General features: G+C 44.1%; 3 protein-coding genes across 3 annotated transcripts; all 3 read right to left on the bottom strand.

Annotated features, from left to right (window-relative positions):
* Nucleotides 1-3,707: 3,707 nt before the first annotated feature.
* On the bottom strand, nt 3,708-6,044 carry CCR75_005733 (uncharacterized protein; the record flags this gene model as incomplete). Its single annotated transcript, XM_067963809.1, has 1 exon — nt 3,708-6,044. The coding sequence occupies one exon, from the start codon at nt 6,042-6,044 to the stop codon at nt 3,708-3,710; it is 2,337 nt and encodes a 778-aa protein (XP_067820733.1).
* A 591-nt stretch (nt 6,045-6,635) lies between these two features.
* CCR75_005734 (uncharacterized protein) lies at nt 6,636-8,030 on the bottom strand (the record flags this gene model as incomplete). The annotated part of the gene is made up of 2 exons (XM_067963810.1): nt 6,636-7,253; nt 7,320-8,030. The coding sequence occupies 2 exons, from the start codon at nt 8,028-8,030 to the stop codon at nt 6,915-6,917; spliced, it is 1,050 nt and encodes a 349-aa protein (XP_067820594.1). The 3' UTR covers nt 6,636-6,914.
* Nucleotides 8,031-16,697: 8,667 nt separating this feature from the next.
* CCR75_005735 (uncharacterized protein) lies at nt 16,698-19,034 on the bottom strand (the record flags this gene model as incomplete). The annotated part of the gene is made up of 1 exon (XM_067963811.1): nt 16,698-19,034. The coding sequence occupies one exon, from the start codon at nt 19,032-19,034 to the stop codon at nt 16,698-16,700; it is 2,337 nt and encodes a 778-aa protein (XP_067820595.1).
* Nucleotides 19,035-19,430: the final 396 nt, after the last annotated feature.

Here is a 19,430-nt window from a genome sequence, read left to right as displayed (position 1 = left end):
AAGGATATTACTTTATAAAGTGATATTCAGAATTCTAATTCATAAATAGGTATTGGCCATTATATCTATTTATTCAGCAGACTAATCAGCTGTAGGAGTAATCAGAGAGAACTACGAATAAGATAGAGATAAGAATTCATTTACATGTTCAGTTTTAGGCTATATTAAGTTAGCATTTACAAAGATAGATTAAGAGACACTTAACTATATTTAATACAGTTTTCATTTTACCCTCTTAAGTCTACCTGTCTAAAAAGAAGTCTTCCTGTGCACGTACAGTGTACGTCACCTAACGTAAGGCACCACTCACAACTGAAGCAGTGTGAAGTGGACTTGACTAAAACAGTACAAGTCGTAGTGCCCCGTTACCAGTATGCTGACCCAGACTCGATGCTATTTGCGGCATCATCTTTCTTACGACCTAAATGCTAGAATACGGATTGCTGCTTAACTCGTGGGCTTAATCGTGAAGAAGAATAATCCAAACAAACGGCTAAATCTCCTGATTATTTAGCGTATTCCGATTGCTGCTGAGTCAAACCGGACTTCTGCTCCAAGAAAGCTTGTGACCCCAACTGGTTGTATTTATTAGACGTACGAAACAATACGTGCAATGAAGATGGTACGTAAGTTGGAGGCTATTGTCACACATTCGTGAATAGCAAATGTCCAACTATTGCTTTTCATGAAGGAACTTTGTTCTGAATAGCTATTCCGCCACATATGAGCGACAATTGGTTCCTGAATAGCCCATTGAACCAATTTTGGCACGTTAGCACGAAAAGGAAGGAGCAAGAGAACAGCCTACCTCAAATTGCTCCAGCTTTAATCCTATTGGCAATTTCGTCATTCCACAGCATGAATGTTAGTCTAAAAAGGTCACCACGAGACGACCACTGAGTTTCGGTTGCAACAAACAAATTATCCAATTTATGTGAGATTCTCTTTCTGCTATTTTTTCTAGATATGGCTAATTTTGCTAATTAAATTGTGAATTAATATCACTACGAAGCAATTGCCCGATTTATACATGGTGAAGTTGTCCGAACCTCTGGGTATTTCCTTTTCTAAGAATAATGTACCTTAAATGTAAATACCATTAAATAATCCGTTTGATAATCTTGATTTCCATATATCTTGGGAAATGTTATTTTCACCCCATGCAAAAATAAATTACCGTCACTGCCAACTCGGTTTTTAGTAGCCAATCAGAAGGATTATGTATTGCGCTTCGCATATTTCTTACATGGGCGAAAAAAAAGAAAAGGGCCTAAGTTGGACAGAGAAATTTCGTAGCAGCGTGACGATTACAGTGCCTCGCGTGATCCCAACCGATCAGATGGTGTTGTAACGGGCTAAAGTTGCCCTGGTGTTACACAGTCCCCATTAAGTACATTTGTTGTACTCAAGGGGATGGTCAATTACTAAATAAAAGTAATTAGACCCAACACTCGGGTGGGGTGCACATATGTGACCAACCCTTGTGGATGTGATGCACATGGGTGCATTCACATTAGGAGGGATGACGCCCAGCGTCATCCGTGATGACGGCTAGCGTCATCAGTTACGCGAGGTATCTATAAAGATACGCTCGCAATACATATTAAATGATATCTATAGAGATAACATTTTAATTGGTAAAAATAGGTATTTGCATTTAATTCTATTAAATATAAATCAGTCTGAAAATTACTACGTACTTGGTATGTGCGCACGAGGAGACGGATTACCGCTCCCGTGACGACACTTTACCAGAGTTCTTAGTGTGTTGGGTGAGGTCGCTTCCGCGCCCACCACAACTACCTCACTGCACGCAAGAGAAGCAGGTTTAACCGCTTCCTCGCTGCGACGTGCCCGCCTACATCTGTCCAACCATAGATTTCCGTTTTGAGAACTGGGCTAAGAAAGCAAGAAGTGCCACAGACAGCTATGGAAGATCTGGATGACCAAGCGGTTGGGCAAGAGCTTCAAGTTGCTATTCATCAGCTTCCACTGCGAAATCCCTTGTCGATGAAAAACTCCTTAATCTCATTGAAAAGGGTGAGACTTTCTTACCCTGACTTGGCTGATGATGAGATCCCGGCATGTGTGCGGTAGGTGAGGAGCAGGAGAAGGAAAGAGGGAATGGTCGTATATTCAAAGGCAGAGAAGCTTCGGAGGATGGGATTTTTTCTTCTTTGCTTGACAGTACCAAACCTGCGCACCGCAACGCTCTTAGAGTCGCTCACAAATGCAACATAATCTCCGTTATTGTACTGTGCAAAGCCTTGTTGATTCTTGCATTCTATAATGATTTCGGCCCAATACCTTTCACCATTTCACAAAGTTTTTTTTTTACTTTCCTCACCTTTTTGTGATGACACTCTACCTCGGTCACTTAATATTTTCATTGAAATCTTATGAAGTATTAGATATAAGGTAATTCGATATGAACGATAACGGGGGATCACCAAACCATAAGGTTACATAGCTGATAAGCTGCTGATTATACCCTTACGGAAAAAGGGAAACTCCGCCGACGCGACGCATTACAGGCGTATTGCGTTACTACAACATAATAGTAGGATGAGAGCAACGCAAATGCAGCAAATTCTTCCCAAAACAATAGGAGATACTCACCAGTGGTTTATGAGAACAACAAATGCTCTCGTATGTTGTAGAGCCCAATGAAAGTTAACACGGGCATCTAGCATCACTATACTAAACGTCATCGTGTTGCCAGCCATTCACTTCACCACAGCAGCATTCGATATTCCTTCCTGGGCAGCTTTCGAGATCAGCAATCTCCAAAAGCAGATTTAAGGCAGCATTCGACGGAGAAGAATAAGCTGAAGGTAGACCCTGGTTATGTTTATCAAGCAGATAATTTGTTGGAGAAAGGAAGACAAATTTGAAAGGTTGGCGGCATGAAGCTTTACTTTCACAGACTTGGGTGTTTAAGCGACAACGCATGGATTCGAGACGGCAACGGACGCACTCGGCCCAGACAAATGTACAAAACAATACGGTCATGTGCCATCAAAAAAGAGCTCGATCTGTCGCGGACACAGCAGAATGAAGGAGGATGTGGTGGCTGTTTAAAGGTCAAGCGGTCACAGTAGCTAAGTAGGTTATGTTTAGAAATTCATTTTCGGAGGTTTCAGGCAACTGAGAGCATTAGGTACGCGAGAATTACGACAAGCTCGCACTAATGTCCAAGAAACGCGCCTATTGTGATGCCTCGGGCTCATAGGCACACAATCAACCGGAGCACCACACGAAGTGGTGAGCAACGTACAATCACCGGATCAACTTCAGTGCCAACAAGGCTCAGGAAATTTTCGACATCTTGCATACCTTAAATAATATAAATAGACAGCTACGTGTATACACTTACCTGCAGTACGTGATAATCACGACTGATCGAGTTTCGTAAATACAATAGTTTTATTCACGCTTTCTTCAACACGTGTGATCGAGATATTAAGAAATAGAGACGTGTCGCATCGAAACCCTTTTCGTATCGTTGATAGAAGCAGCTTAAGCCAAATGACAACAGACATAATTCCTTTTAAGCTCTGGATGTAAAATTGCAAGAATACAATCATTAATAATGGACATGCGCGTGAAACTGGTATTTATGCACTTTTAATTAAAATTACACGATAATTTTTTTTTCGGTTGTGGTCAATTCAAAATGGGGCAAAAATTTAATTTAACTCATGAATTTACCAGACCTGACACTTGGTCTTGGAATTCATCGTGGAACCAGCAGGGCACGAAAATGCTTGCGTAAAGTCCGGAGAATTACTTGCGACTCCATTAATGCGCCATCGTCCAGGAGCGTGCGGATCTGAGGCCAAACTTTTAATTGCGCTCGCGTCGCTTTTTTTTGAGCAAAATGTTTGTGCAAATGAAATGTAAAAAAGTCGGTCTGCTACTACAGGTGGCAACTTAAGTTTGTCGGAGCTTCGAGTTGCCTCTTTTGTATTATCAATGACACTCGTATGTAATTGCCGAGTTTTTTTCGCAAGAAACGCATGATAGGCCATAAATGCGAGTTTAACGCCGCCATTGTCGGCAATATTCTCTCCAAGTGTATAGTTGCCATTCACGTGGCCGAGGAGTTTATCCACTTCGGTACTACTGTTTACTTGGTACCGATTGTATTGTGCAACAAGGCAACTCGTGCGCTCTTGAAATTCGGTGGCAGTAGCATGACTCCACCAATCCACGAGATTCCCATCACCGCCATAATGACGGCCAGAATCATCAAATCCGTGTGTTAATTCGTGGCCAATAATGCTCCCAATGGAGCCAAAATTACGTGCAGGATGGCGGTTTTGTCCAAAGAACGGAGGCTGGAGTATACCCGCAGGAAAGACAATTTTATTGGCCGTGGCTTCGTAGTACGCATTCACATCTGCGCTCGACATGGACCACTCGGTGCGATCGACAAGGCTTCCAATGCGTCCCATGATTCGCTGAAATTCGTATTTTGCAACAATGGCGAGATTTGTTGCCAACGGTGCCTCTCGTTGCAATTCCAATGGAAAATGCTTGTGTTGCATCGAGTGGCCAATGAGATTCGTCATGTTGGCCAATTTAACCAACGCGGCATTCCGCGTCGAGGCATCGAGCCAATCAACGTGGTCGAGAGCCGTGTGGAACGACATTTGGAGTTGCGCTACCATGTCACGGGCTAATTGTTCACTTGCGTCGTTGGTACGAACGAGTGCAAAGTATTTGCCCACGAGGTCCGGAAACACATTTGTGACACATTCGACACAAACTTTCCAACGCACGGCTCGTTTTTGTTGGCCATTTAACATTTTGCCATGAAATGCAAAACTTGCTTGTACAAAGGGTTCACTTAATGTTGCCGCTTTGGATTTTATGTACTTATACGAAAGTACTGCTTTAAGTGTGTCTAGCGTCACCGACACGCCAGCCACCAATTGTTCGGTTTGTGTAAAAAACGACGGCGTCCGTACAATCACGTCCGTGTTGCTGGCAACAAGACGTGCGAGTTGCTCCGTGCCATTGACAAACGCACCAAATAATAAAGGATACGCGTTGATTGTGTCTGCTATACGTTCGCGATGATACGTTGCCACGGGATCTTGAAGCGTTTCTTTTGGGACGTACAAAGGTGCCACCAGCTGTTCAAAGGCGAGGACCGTAGTTGCGTGTGACGCAGCCGCGTCAGTCTCAAATCCTGTCAATCGGAATAAGTCCAACACAAAAGTAAAGAATGCTTCACGAAGGGACTCAAAGTGTTTCTTGTTCAAATAGTATTCAGGATCGGGCAAGGATAGACCCGATTGAGTTGCATATAGCGCATATTGCGTCGCTTCTTTCGCATCAGCAGTGACGTAGAGTCCTGTGAGAAAATTGGGTCCTTCTTGGGATAAATATCCTGCAACTTGGAATAATTCTGTTTTGCTCGTAGTTGCAGCAATCAGTTGTAGAGCAGGTTCTAAAACACGACGAGACGTTGTATCGGCAATTGCGGGACTCGTGGTGGTAAAATTCATACACGAATCGTACAATTCACCCACCAGTGGCCAACCTTGTTGCATCACGGTGTTTAAAACCTCTAGATTCGCATCGTGTACCGTCGTAAAAGACAGCGAAATGCTGCCTTTATCGTCTGGAATTTTACTTTGCGCTTGCCACGCGCCACAACTAAACTCGTAAAAGTCATGACACGGGTCGATGTCTACATTCATATGAATTTTTACCTCACTTGGAAGCAAATCGACCCATTTGGGACCAAAGGTTGCGAACTTAACGCGCTGTTGGGTCTGGAGAATACCACTCCGTACCACTAAAACTACAACGAGAAGAAACAAGGCCACAAGCCCACCGACCGCCCATGCAGCCAAGGGCTTTTGCAACAGTGGTGCAGGAGGCATGGCATGACCCAAAGAGTCTTCTTCAATGGCCACGAGTGGCTGTTCATCGTTTTGTTGCGTTTGAGCGACTTGACTGTCGTCTACCGAACCTAGCGTTTTGTCTTTTTCAGTAACTTTGGTCCATTTCGAGCCCTTGCCACGCTCCATTTTGACGATCCACTCGTTTTGAAATAGGTACTTTTGTGGCCGCGTCCGATTCAAAAGTAGAGTATTTTGGGTGATTGTGTCCGATTTTAAAAAGTGGGCATCAATACAATAAAATAAACAATAGGATTGCAAAAGCGTCGCAATAATGGTAGCAAGCGTATGCATCTAAAGGACAAGATTAAAATGTCACTGCGTGAGAATGCCCATTGCATTTGATACTGAAATCAAATACAGGACAAACGTTCTGATGCAGTTCTAGTTGCTATGTGCACTGCGTATAACACTAGGCAGATGGAATGACTAGCCCGTCGAAAGTATAAGTGCAAAATAATTCAATACTGTCTCGAGCACTCTTTCCCATTCAATGCACGAAAAGAAAGCAGCACTGCTGCGGTCCCGCAATAGGCTACACAACAGGCTGATGAGAAATCGGCAAAAAGTGCAAATGCCCTTTTGCCATTCTCTCTCGTGGATCAAGCACCAAGTTTTCATCACTAGAAAGCATTGGAAACTTTAGCAACTCGGACGAAAGAACCCTCGATATGACTTTACGCCTCATATTTAACTGCACGACCACTATCGACGCCACCAAAGCTCTTTCCGAGAGGAAAGTGCAAGGGGAAGCAAGGTCTGTAGCTGGTAATTAGAGGCGCAATGACATGAAGAATCACAATTTTTTTATTGTGAACAATACTTCTGTGACTGCAAATGGACAAACGTCGCACGACCAACCAAGTTTTTAGGTAAAAATAAAAAAAGCGTTATTATTTGGTGTCAAAACCAAACAAAACCGTCCATAGTATTATTTTGTATGACAGGAATTCTGGCAAATGATCGATGTCCTTCATAAACTTATATTTCATGGATCAATCATTCGCCAAACTCCATTATGGCAAGCTCGTTAAGTTCTAGTCCAGCTACGTTGCCTCGTTGACGAATTGGTTCCTCTTCATCCACATCGAGATGAACTTGAGCAGTAGAAGAAATCTTGTTACATTGATTCTCATCGAGTTCTGGCACAGGAGGCGCGACACCCACAAGAATGCCGCTGTGTCGGTTCATACGGAGGTATTTTTCCCACACATACTGCTCCCGTTTATACAGCTCTAATGCTGCTCTCGCATCTTCTACCGAATCGTGCTGTCCAGTCTGAATCTCCAGACCCAACACCTCCGCTGCCAAATGCTTGAGTGCTTTGGGATATAATTTCTACAAGGCATTACCATACTTTAAAAATTAATATTCCCTCGTACATCGTACACTTTTTAAACGTACCGTGCCTTTCATCTTGCGACGCATGTACGGACGATAAAAAGCCGTATCTCGAATCAATTGCTTTGGTGGCGTAAACATGAGCGCTTGAAAGTCATTTTGTAATGCATGACCGATGACGATCTTGTTTTCAAGCAACTTTCCAACGTCTTTAATACACTCCTTAAAAGGAATGGCATGTCGAAGCGAGCTTGACTTAATACCGCTTACATGGGTACGGAAGTCCGTGACCTTTTCTACTGGACGCACGTACTGGTCGTACAGTACAGCACCATGATAATTCACAAGACTACAACGCGCGAGTACACTTGTTTTCCCCGAAAGTCCGACGCCGACCATTTCACAATCCATGGCCACAATCATTGAATTGTCGACCCACTCAGTGGTACGTTCTTTCATGCGCTTGGCGAGTTTTTCCTGACGCAATAATTGCTTTTGTGCCACCACATTTAAATCCTGTTTCGTTGCAATGGTTTTGCCACGTTTATAAAGTTGGTCTTTCCGTTGAATCGTGCTTTTAAGCGCGAGCCAATTTGAATTTGCCACAGTCCTGAATTCAGTCTTCTTTTGGAGCTTTGGCATTGTCAATCCACTCGGTTTTATCGCATTACTAGACTTTTTCTTTCTTGGTGCATATTGAGTGGCTTTGCCTGCAGTCTTGTTGACCTGCCGCACTGGCATCAACCCCTCACTGCGCTTCCTCTTGCCTCCCATTCTCAAACTTTGACTGGTTGTCCAATACTTTATTGAAATAAAACGGGGCTTGAGGTTAAAAAGGTTTTAGTCGCAACGTGTTGTAAGACTTTATTATATCTAATTTCTATCGTACGATAAGAAATAAAAAATCCAGCAAGTAATATCAACAAGCGCCAATAGAAATAAAAGAAAATGCGTTACATCAATACAACACAATTTAAACGCTCATGCACTTCTTCGACACTTACTCCGGGACCGTAGAATGCGCTTCCAGCCCTAAAGTCATTGCCGTCCGGTGCTTTGCAGGAGTAACCGCCGGGGTTCCAAAAGATTCGACACCACGACGTTTCAGTGGTGTTTTCGCAAGCGTGTCGAGTGCTTCTAGAAATGAATAATCCGCATCATCTTGCAATTTCATGGTCGCAATGCTATCAAAAATCCACTACACACATTTCCCACTTCAAAAACTTTTTCTACACTTTCGTCTTCCTAACGCTAACGCACCTTGGCCATCACGACACGAATTCCCGTTCGCTGTGCTCGTCGATACAAAGACGCATCGCCACATATACACATATCGGCCACGGAAATCTGGTGACATAGCTACAATCATTCCACAAAAAAGACACAATCAACAACGTCGTTATACCGACATGACATCTTTCATCATCATTAAAGTCAATTACCTCGCCACCTGCGACTTGAATTAAAGACTGAAGCACATCTCGTGACGGCTCGACAGTTGGACCCACAAAGAATTTAATGCCTTTAAAGATATGTCTCGACTCGGGGTGTTGACGTGAAAATTTGTTGGCAAAGATTGTTAGCTCAAACTGTTCTTCGGGTAGCCACCGTTCTTGTTCAAGGGATGAAAACGCCCAGTCTTCCGTCACGATCCACGCCCCACGCGCAATGGCAAAGAGCACTTTAATTGTTCGTTTCGTATCCCTGCCGACAATGAGATGCGTCACGCCCGCAGCGTAATCGACGCTTTTAACCACTCGTGCTTTTCGGTGTCCCAAGTCATTGGCCATATTGGCATCAATTGCGTGAATCGCACATTGAAGCACGCCACGGGTTTCGGCGGTAACTCCCGTGATCCCAAACACGTTTCGAGGACTTTTTTGAGGCGTTTTACGACTCGAGGCACTTGAAAAGGGCATGGCCATTGGGATCGGGGTCGAATCCACCTCACGATGTTTACGCATGAATCCCGAAACGGATCCTGGCGTTGCAATAAACGTGGTATCCATCTTGACGTCCTTCTGATCGCGTCGCATTACTTTGACATCCGGAGTTGTCAAATGCTTGTCAACCAAAGAGAACGCACGCTTCTTTCTTCGACTTGGAATGGGCTTACTGACACTTGACAAACTCATTGATCCTTTCGGAGCATTTGTTGTATCAAGCAACACTGAAGCACTTGCTAACGAGTTGCGTATAGGCTGTGTGGACACAACACTACAAGGTACCGGGCTTTTCGATCGATTCTCCGAACAACGCGTCCTGCTTTTCAAAACTGGCTGAATTGATTTCGATGCGGTCGAATGTGGTCCTCGACTTTTCGCGGCTGAGCTTACAGTTGGCCTGGACAACGAGTGTCGAGTCAATGCAAGCACTGCTGGACTCGTAATGCTTTTAACAGTGTCTTGAGCAGCTACAGTACTCGCTTTCTTTGTCGGTGTCATCATCTCGGTCGTTAAAGTAGAACCACTTGACGCGTCGACAGGCAAGGACACCGACACTTTAATTTCGGAACTCTTTAAAGACGTTGAAAGAGCCATGCTCTCTTCACGTGGTGATTTCGTTACATTCCTTTCAACTCGACAGTCCGAGCAATTCAAACTTGAACGGGGATTCGAGCACCCACAAGTTCCACAGGACCAAATTCCACTCTTCAGCGTCAAGCCACTACCGTACGAAAGGGAGTTACGATTACGACGCCGCAGTTCCCGTGCTGTTAATCCCTTCATCGCATTCTCATCCAGTGTCTTTAACTTCTTCGTTTCACTATTCATTCCAATACGATAAATAGAATTTGCAAGGCAAAGTGGCTCGAGCATGTTCGCGACAGAAACCTCCCGAATAGCCTGACACTCCTGAACAACATCATCTTCCTTGACGACTTTAGAAACTTGATTTTCATAGTCACTCTCACAAACAATGCCACTTGCTTGGGATGCGGTCACTTCGTCCACATCTTGCTGCGTTAATGGTCCATTCAGCGTCTTTCGCCGCTTTGCTGACGAGCTCGTACCTTTTGACCCACGTATTTGTTTCGTTGGTGTNTGTAACTCTCTCTTTGATTACTCCTACAGCTGATTAGTCTGTGGAATTAATAGATACAATGGTCTATACCTATTTATGGATAAGAATTCTGAATATTCCTATATAAAGTAATATCCTGCAAATATTATCTACCTTTTAGATAATATATTAATTAACAACCTTTAAGTGTTAATTTCATGTAACAATACACTCCGTTACACTATGCGCCATGGCCGTTAACGCCTCAACGATACAACACGAGCTTACGCAACATTAAGCAGCCGAGTCACGTTCTGGTTAAAATTTCAACCTTTTGGATAAGCATTTATCACCGGCAATCGATCGGATGCAGCAAATCCATCGCATTATAAACATAAAAAATGTGGTTGGAGAAACAAATGCCAATGAGATTCCTACTTCGGTAGAGCCCTGAGTATGATGCCAGTTCCCTCGTGGCTATCTCAAAATGATTGTGATCGGCAGCACGAGCAGATGCCGACTCAGTCCATTCCAAACTCATTTAAAGGTCGAATATTTCTCGCAGCAAATACTGAACCTCCATAAAGTTCAGCACCTTTGATTGCTCTTGTTGCAATTATGGCATTCGATCATTGCGCCCCATTGTTGCCCACGTAGTGCATCTTACGTGGCTACCGCGAATCAGCCACTATAAGAGCCTTCAATGTCCATCAAGTATGGCAAAGATAATGGCGTTGTTGACCCAAACATCTTCTAATTTTATACATATGTATATTTCACGATGCAACCTGGATACACAGCTTATCGCCATTCCTGCATAGTAGCCACTAAAATTCTGGTTTAATTATTAAAAGCACTGAAATTGTCACTCTTCGCTACTTTAATTATCAGGCTTATAACGCAATGTATTCCATCCAGAGATCCGTGACGCCTCCTTAATCCAGTTCACTACGTGCACGGGGTCTGATACAGCTGCAGGCTGTACCACACCCTGTCTTGATGGCTCTAGATGTCGTCAATGCTGAAATCTGGGCAAGCTTTAAGTTCATGTCCTAACAATGTCAATTTTGGACATCGTCTCAGCATCAAGCAACTGTGAAAGTTTCATTTGATGATTTCTTTTGCCTCAAGAATTACTTACAAGCCAGACGACAATGACTCTCTCTTTCGTATCGAATTGTGTATCACCAGGTCGTCACGTTTCTTTCGGCTTTCAACAAGTTATAAGCTTACAGCATGCGGCACATAAGGGCAGCGCGCGCAACGGTGCGCATGCGAAAGCATCCACTGTCACTAATTACGAAAAGGCCATTTAGCATAAAGATATTGACGCAAAGATAAAGCCCGGGATTATTAAAACGGTGACGATGCCATCACCAGAAATAACGAAGCGTTCGGTGTCCTGATACGGGTAAAGGATTGGAGGCGCCGATTATGGACGTGAGATGACCTATAAAATGGCCGAGCATTGTCGATTTCCATCGGCTCTGGCTCATTATTTTCTTTGGCCACAGATGGTGGGCCAGGATGATGGGCTGTAGCGGTGTGGTAATGATGGTAATGATGGTAATGATACCCACCCGAATGTGCGCGCTCAAAGTCGAGCACCACAGTAACAGTCTCCGACAGTGTGTTTTCCCGTCGGTATTGAACTTCTTCTCGAGTCTTCTTAACCCTCACTGAAAAAAGATGTTTTTTTCTATTTTATTCAAGTCCTCAACTTGCAAAATAATTTATCGAAATCTCGCAATGTAGTCGTTAAGCATTTGTAATTGACTTGTTTCAGTCGATGCAGATCATCTAGAAGATTGGTTGAAGGCATTACTCAACTCCTATAAAGATGTATTTCTGTAAAAATTACCAAAGTCGTGGCCTCCTCACAGTCGGTTGAGTTTGAAATCAACATGCAACCGGAGGGCACCGAGTAATCGTCCGCCATTTCGACTTTCACAAGTTAAACAAAAGCTTTACAGAAGATCGTCGATGAGAACTTTTCACGTGGATGGATCAAGCTTTCAAACTCGCCTGGATAACCGGACGTTTGGACAGGCTCAAGAAATCGCAGGTGAGGTAAATGGATGCCAAGGAAGGACTAGTGATACACAGGGACTCCGCTTAGGAATTTAAGTATGTTGTATCGCTCTGGGAAAAGACAGAAGGATACTCATGAATTTTTTGGAAAGGTCCTCATATGTGCCGTGTTTTAATATCAACGAGGCCTGTGGAAAGACAGATGTACTTTGGTCCTAGACAGCCCGAGTATGTCGGTCAAGGCATTAATTTGACATATAAAGTTGTGCAAAGACTTTGAACTTACAGTATATCGCCTGAAGGTGATCGACATAAGTAGATTCATCACAAAACAGAATGGGTATGGACATTTCCATGTACACCGAATATAGGGGAGATGCAAGCCATTAAAAGCTCGGCAAATGGCCAATTGATGGACGCGAGCTGTTTGAAAGACTAGCTGCGGGTTTTTGGAATGGGTATGTCCGATGGCGTTTGTTTTTTGACGATGTTTCCCAAGCGGTGCGCGATAAGGTATGATCTGTATCGATCAAGAACGTAATCTTAATCAAAGAGGCGCTCACCCTCACTCTCGCGAGGAGCCGAAGGATTTGACGACAAATCGCAATGACACTCTTGTGAGATCGATTGGCTGTAAAATGTGAAAGTGGATTATTTAGTTGTGTCTCTCTGGATATGCACAGAGGTATTATGACAGACAAATCGCAATGTGACGGGGTCAATATTTTCATTTTGCTTTATCTGATTTCAATATTGAGTTGTGTCCTAATTGTGACGCTCTGAGTTATTTATATGATAAAACTGCAGTCATTCCAATGCTATCTGATAGCACCGGTGGGAGGCAAATCCTATAAAGTAGTGAAAATTATATAGAAGCGTAAATGTCATTACTCCGCCTCACCTACAATTTGAAACGAGAAATTTGCCGAAAAAAGCGGCAGACCAAAAGATGAGCCATGCCGTGTTGGCTTCTGGGCAAAGGAGGAATGTAACATCGAAGACTCAGCTCATGGCTGCTGGTGTCATCCTAGCATTCAAGAGCCATATTGCCGCCAATACCTTTAGAATGCCCTGGACCGTGACGAGCCTGGAGAGTTTGAGTTGTACAAGGTGAACCAACTCTTAGCAGTGCATTGGTCAATGGCAGCCTGGGACGATATCACGAGTCCAACTTTTGCCAGCTGCTTCCACCATACTCGTCAGTTGTAACGGGCTAAAGTTGCCCTAATGTTACACAGTCCCTATTAAGTGCATTTGTTGTACTTAAGTGGATGGTCAATTACTAAATAATAGTAATTAGACCCAACACTCGGGTGTGGTGCACATTGTGACTAACCCTTGTGGATGTGTGCACATGGGTGCATTCACATTAGGAGGGATGACGCCCAGCGTCATCCGTGATGACGGCTAGCGTCATCAGTTACGCGAGGTATCTATAAAGATACGCTCGCAATACATATTAAATGATATCTATAGAGATAACATTTTAATTGGTAAAAATAGGTATTTGCATTTAATTCTATTAAATATAAATCAGTCTGAAAATTACTACCTACTTGGTAAGTGCGCACGAGGAGACGGATTACCGCTCCCGTGACGACACTTTACCAGAGTTCTTAGTGTGTTGGGTGAGGTCGCTTGCGCGCCCACCACAACTACCTCACTGCACGCAAGAGAAGCAGGTTTAACCGCTTCCTCGCTGTGCTAGGGTGTGTGCTTAAGTAGAGCGTGGCCGCATTACGACGTGCCCGCCTACACTTGGTAGCACTTGAAATCCTTCCCACGACCCGCATCTCTGCGTGTGTACGTGAGGATGAGCCTCAANCCGGCGAATTAACGCGGCGCGTGCGCTTAGTGCGAGGTTGTGTGGGCGTCTTCGCAGACGACCCACCAACGTGGCCCCTTTTAGGTGGCATCTTGGGCGCCGTGTATAGAAACACGTGCGCGAGAGTGATCGAGTGAACTAGCGGCGCGTAAAGCTGCTCGCAGTTCCTCTCTCTACTCTGTCGAATTTAAAAATGTAAATTCGTTCTTAAAGAGGGGGATGGTGTAACGGGCTAGAGTTGCCCTAATGTTACACAGTCCCCATTAAGTACATTTGGTACTTAAGGGGATGGTCAATTACTAAATAATAGTAATTAGACCCAACACTCGGGTGTGGTGCACATTTGTGACCAACCCTTGTGGATGTGATGCACATGGGTGCATTCACATTAGGAGGGATGACGCCCAGCGTCATCCATGATGACGGCTAGCGTCATCAGTTACGCGAGGTATCTATAAAGATACGCTCGCAATACATATTAAATGATATCTATAGAGATAACATTTTAATTGGTAAAAATAGGTATTTGTATTTAATTCTATTAAATATAAATCAGTCTGAAAATTACTACGTACTTGGTATGTGCGCACGAGGAGACGGATTACCGCTCCCGTGACGACACTTTACCAGAGTTCTTAGTGTGTTGGGTGAGGTCGCTTCCGCGCCCACCACAACTACCTCACTGCACGCAAGAGAAGCAGGTTTAACCGCTTCCTCGCTGCGACGTGCCCGCCTACATCTGTCCAACCATAGATTTCCGTTTTGAGAACTGGGCTAAGAAAGCAAGAAGTGCCACAGACAGCTATGGAAGATCTGGATGACCAAGCGGTTGGGCAAGAGCTTCAAGTTGCTATTCATCAGCTTCCACTGCGAAATCCCTTGTCGATGAAAAACTCCTTAATCTCATTGAAAAGGGTGAGACTTTCTTACCCTGACTTGGCTGATGATGAGATCCCGGCATGTGTGCGGTAGGTGAGGAGCAGGAGAAGGAAAGAGGGAATGGTCGTATATTCAAAGGCAGAGAAGCTTCGGAGGATGGGATTTTTTCTTCTTTGCTTGACAGTACCAAACCTGCGCACCGCAACGCTCTTAGAGTCGCTCACAAATGCAACATAATCTCCGTTATTGTACTGTGCAAAGCCTTGTTGATTCTTGCATTCTATAATGATTTCGGCCCAATACCTTTCACCATTTCACAAAGTTTTTTTTTTACTTTCCTCACCTTTTTGTGATGACACTCTACCTCGGTCACTTAATATTTTCATTGAAATCTTATGAAGTATTAGATATAAGGTAATTCGATATGAACGATAACGGGGGATCACCAAACCATAAGGTTACATAGCTGATAAGCTGCTGATTATACCCTTACGGAAAAAGGGAAACTCCGCCGACGCGACGCATTACAGGCGTATTGCGTTACTACAACATAATAGTAGGATGAGAGCAACGCAAATGCAGCAAATTCTTCCCAAAACAATAGGAGATACTCACCAGTGGTTTATGAGAACAACAAATGCTCTCGTATGTTGTAGAGCCCAATGAAAGTTAACACGGGCATCTAGCATCACTATACTAAACGTCATCGTGTTGCCAGCCATTCACTTCACCACAGCAGCATTCGATATTCCTTCCTGGGCAGCTTTCGAGATCAGCAATCTCCAAAAGCAGATTTAAGGCAGCATTCGACGGAGAAGAATAAGCTGAAGGTAGACCCTGGTTATGTTTATCAAGCAGATAATTTGTTGGAGAAAGGAAGACAAATTTGAAAGGTTGGCGGCATGAAGCTTTACTTTCACAGACTTGGGTGTTTAAGCGACAACGCATGGATTCGAGACGGCAACGGACGCACTCGGCCCAGACAAATGTACAAAACAATACGGTCATGTGCCATCAAAAAAGAGCTCGATCTGTCGCGGACACAGCAGAATGAAGGAGGATGTGGTGGCTGTTTAAAGGTCAAGCGGTCACAGTAGCTAAGTAGGTTATGTTTAGAAATTCATTTTCGGAGGTTTCAGGCAACTGAGAGCATTAGGTACGCGAGAATTACGACAAGCTCGCACTAATGTCCAAGAAACGCGCCTATTGTGATGCCTCGGGCTCATAGGCACACAATCAACCGGAGCACCACACGAAGTGGTGAGCAACGTACAATCACCGGATCAACTTCAGTGCCAACAAGGCTCAGGAAATTTTCGACATCTTGCATACCTTAAATAATATAAATAGACAGCTACGTGTATACACTTACCTGCAGTACGTGATAATCACGACTGATCGAGTTTCGTAAATACAATAGTTTTATTCACGCTTTCTTCAACACGTGTGATCGAGATATTAAGAAATAGAGACGTGTCGCATCGAAACCCTTTTCGTATCGTTGATAGAAGCAGCTTAAGCCAAATGACAACAGACATAATTCCTTTTAAGCTCTGGATGTAAAATTGCAAGAATACAATCATTAATAATGGACATGCGCGTGAAACTGGTATTTATGCACTTTTAATTAAAATTACACGATAATTTTTTTTTCGGTTGTGGTCAATTCAAAATGGGGCAAAAATTTAATTTAACTCATGAATTTACCAGACCTGACACTTGGTCTTGGAATTCATCGTGGAACCAGCAGGGCACGAAAATGCTTGCGTAAAGTCCGGAGAATTACTTGCGACTCCATTAATGCGCCATCGTCCAGGAGCGTGCGGATCTGAGGCCAAACTTTTAATTGCGCTCGCGTCGCTTTTTTTTGAGCAAAATGTTTGTGCAAATGAAATGTAAAAAAGTCGGTCTGCTACTACAGGTGGCAACTTAAGTTTGTCGGAGCTTCGAGTTGCCTCTTTTGTATTATCAATGACACTCGTATGTAATTGCCGAGTTTTTTTCGCAAGAAACGCATGATAGGCCATAAATGCGAGTTTAACGCCGCCATTGTCGGCAATATTCTCTCCAAGTGTATAGTTGCCATTCACGTGGCCGAGGAGTTTATCCACTTCGGTACTACTGTTTACTTGGTACCGATTGTATTGTGCAACAAGGCAACTCGTGCGCTCTTGAAATTCGGTGGCAGTAGCATGACTCCACCAATCCACGAGATTCCCATCACCGCCATAATGACGGCCAGAATCATCAAATCCGTGTGTTAATTCGTGGCCAATAATGCTCCCAATGGAGCCAAAATTACGTGCAGGATGGCGGTTTTGTCCAAAGAACGGAGGCTGGAGTATACCCGCAGGAAAGACAATTTTATTGGCCGTGGCTTCGTAGTACGCATTCACATCTGCGCTCGACATGGACCACTCGGTGCGATCGACAAGGCTTCCAATGCGTCCCATGATTCGCTGAAATTCGTATTTTGCAACAATGGCGAGATTTGTTGCCAACGGTGCCTCTCGTTGCAATTCCAATGGAAAATGCTTGTGTTGCATCGAGTGGCCAATGAGATTCGTCATGTTGGCCAATTTAACCAACGCGGCATTCCGCGTCGAGGCATCGAGCCAATCAACGTGGTCGAGAGCCGTGTGGAACGACATTTGGAGTTGCGCTACCATGTCACGGGCTAATTGTTCACTTGCGTCGTTGGTACGAACGAGTGCAAAGTATTTGCCCACGAGGTCCGGAAACACATTTGTGACACATTCGACACAAACTTTCCAACGCACGGCTCGTTTTTGTTGGCCATTTAACATTTTGCCATGAAATGCAAAACTTGCTTGTACAAAGGGTTCACTTAATGTTGCCGCTTTGGATTTTATGTACTTATACGAAAGTACTGCTTTAAGTGTGTCTAGCGTCACCGACACGCCAGCCACCAATTGTTCGGTTTGTGTAAAAAACGACGGCGTCCGTACAATCACGTCCGTGTTGCTGGCAACAAGACGTGCGAGTTGCTCCGTGCCATTGACAAACGCACCAAATAATAAAGGATACGCGTTGATTGTGTCTGCTATACGTTCGCGATGATACGTTGCCACGGGATCTTGAAGCGTTTCTTTTGGGACGTACAAAGGTGCCACCAGCTGTTCAAAGGCGAGGACCGTAGTTGCGTGTGACGCAGCCGCGTCAGTCTCAAATCCTGTCAATCGGAATAAGTCCAACACAAAAGTAAAGAATGCTTCACGAAGGGACTCAAAGTGTTTCTTGTTCAAATAGTATTCAGGATCGGGCAAGGATAGACCCGATTGAGTTGCATATAGCGCATATTGCGTCGCTTCTTTCGCATCAGCAGTGACGTAGAGTCCTGTGAGAAAATTGGGTCCTTCTTGGGATAAATATCCTGCAACTTGGAATAATTCTGTTTTGCTCGTAGTTGCAGCAATCAGTTGTAGAGCAGGTTCTAAAACACGACGAGACGTTGTATCGGCAATTGCGGGACTCGTGGTGGTAAAATTCATACACGAATCGTACAATTCACCCACCAGTGGCCAACCTTGTTGCATCACGGTGTTTAAAACCTCTAGATTCGCATCGTGTACCGTCGTAAAAGACAGCGAAATGCTGCCTTTATCGTCTGGAATTTTACTTTGCGCTTGCCACGCGCCACAACTAAACTCGTAAAAGTCATGACACGGGTCGATGTCTACATTCATATGAATTTTTACCTCACTTGGAAGCAAATCGACCCATTTGGGACCAAAGGTTGCGAACTTAACGCGCTGTTGGGTCTGGAGAATACCACTCCGTACCACTAAAACTACAACGAGAAGAAACAAGGCCACAAGCCCACCGACCGCCCATGCAGCCAAGGGCTTTTGCAACAGTGGTGCAGGAGGCATGGCATGACCCAAAGAGTCTTCTTCAATGGCCACGAGTGGCTGTTCATCGTTTTGTTGCGTTTGAGCGACTTGATTGTCGTCTACCGAACCTAGCGTTTTGTCGTTTTCAGTCACTTTGGTCCATTTCGAGCCCTTGCCACGCTCCATTTTGACGATCCACTCGTTTTGAAATAGGTACTTTTGTGGCCGCGTCCGATTCAAAAGTAGAATATTTTGGGTGAGTATGTCCGATTTAAAAAGTGGGCATCAATACAATAAAATAAACAATAGGATTGCAAAAGCGTCGCAATAATGGTAGCAAGCGTATGCATCTAAAGGACAAGATTAAAATGTCACTGCGTGAGAATGCCCATTGCATTTGATACTGAAATCAAATACAGGACAAACGTTCTGATGCAGTTCTAGTTGCTATGTGCACTGCGTATAACACTAGGCAGATGGAATGACTAGCCCGTCGAAAGTATAAGTGCAAAATAATTCAATACTGTCTCGAGCACTCTTTCCCATTCAATGCACGAAAAGAAAGCAGCACTGCTGCGGTCC

This window comes from Bremia lactucae, linkage group LG12 (assembly GCF_004359215.1).
Source record: "Bremia lactucae strain SF5 linkage group LG12, whole genome shotgun sequence".
Lineage (NCBI taxonomy): Eukaryota > Oomycota > Peronosporomycetes > Peronosporales > Peronosporaceae > Bremia > Bremia lactucae.
The sequence above is the reverse complement of the archived record's forward strand: the minus strand, read 5'-3'. Positions and strand labels throughout refer to the sequence as shown.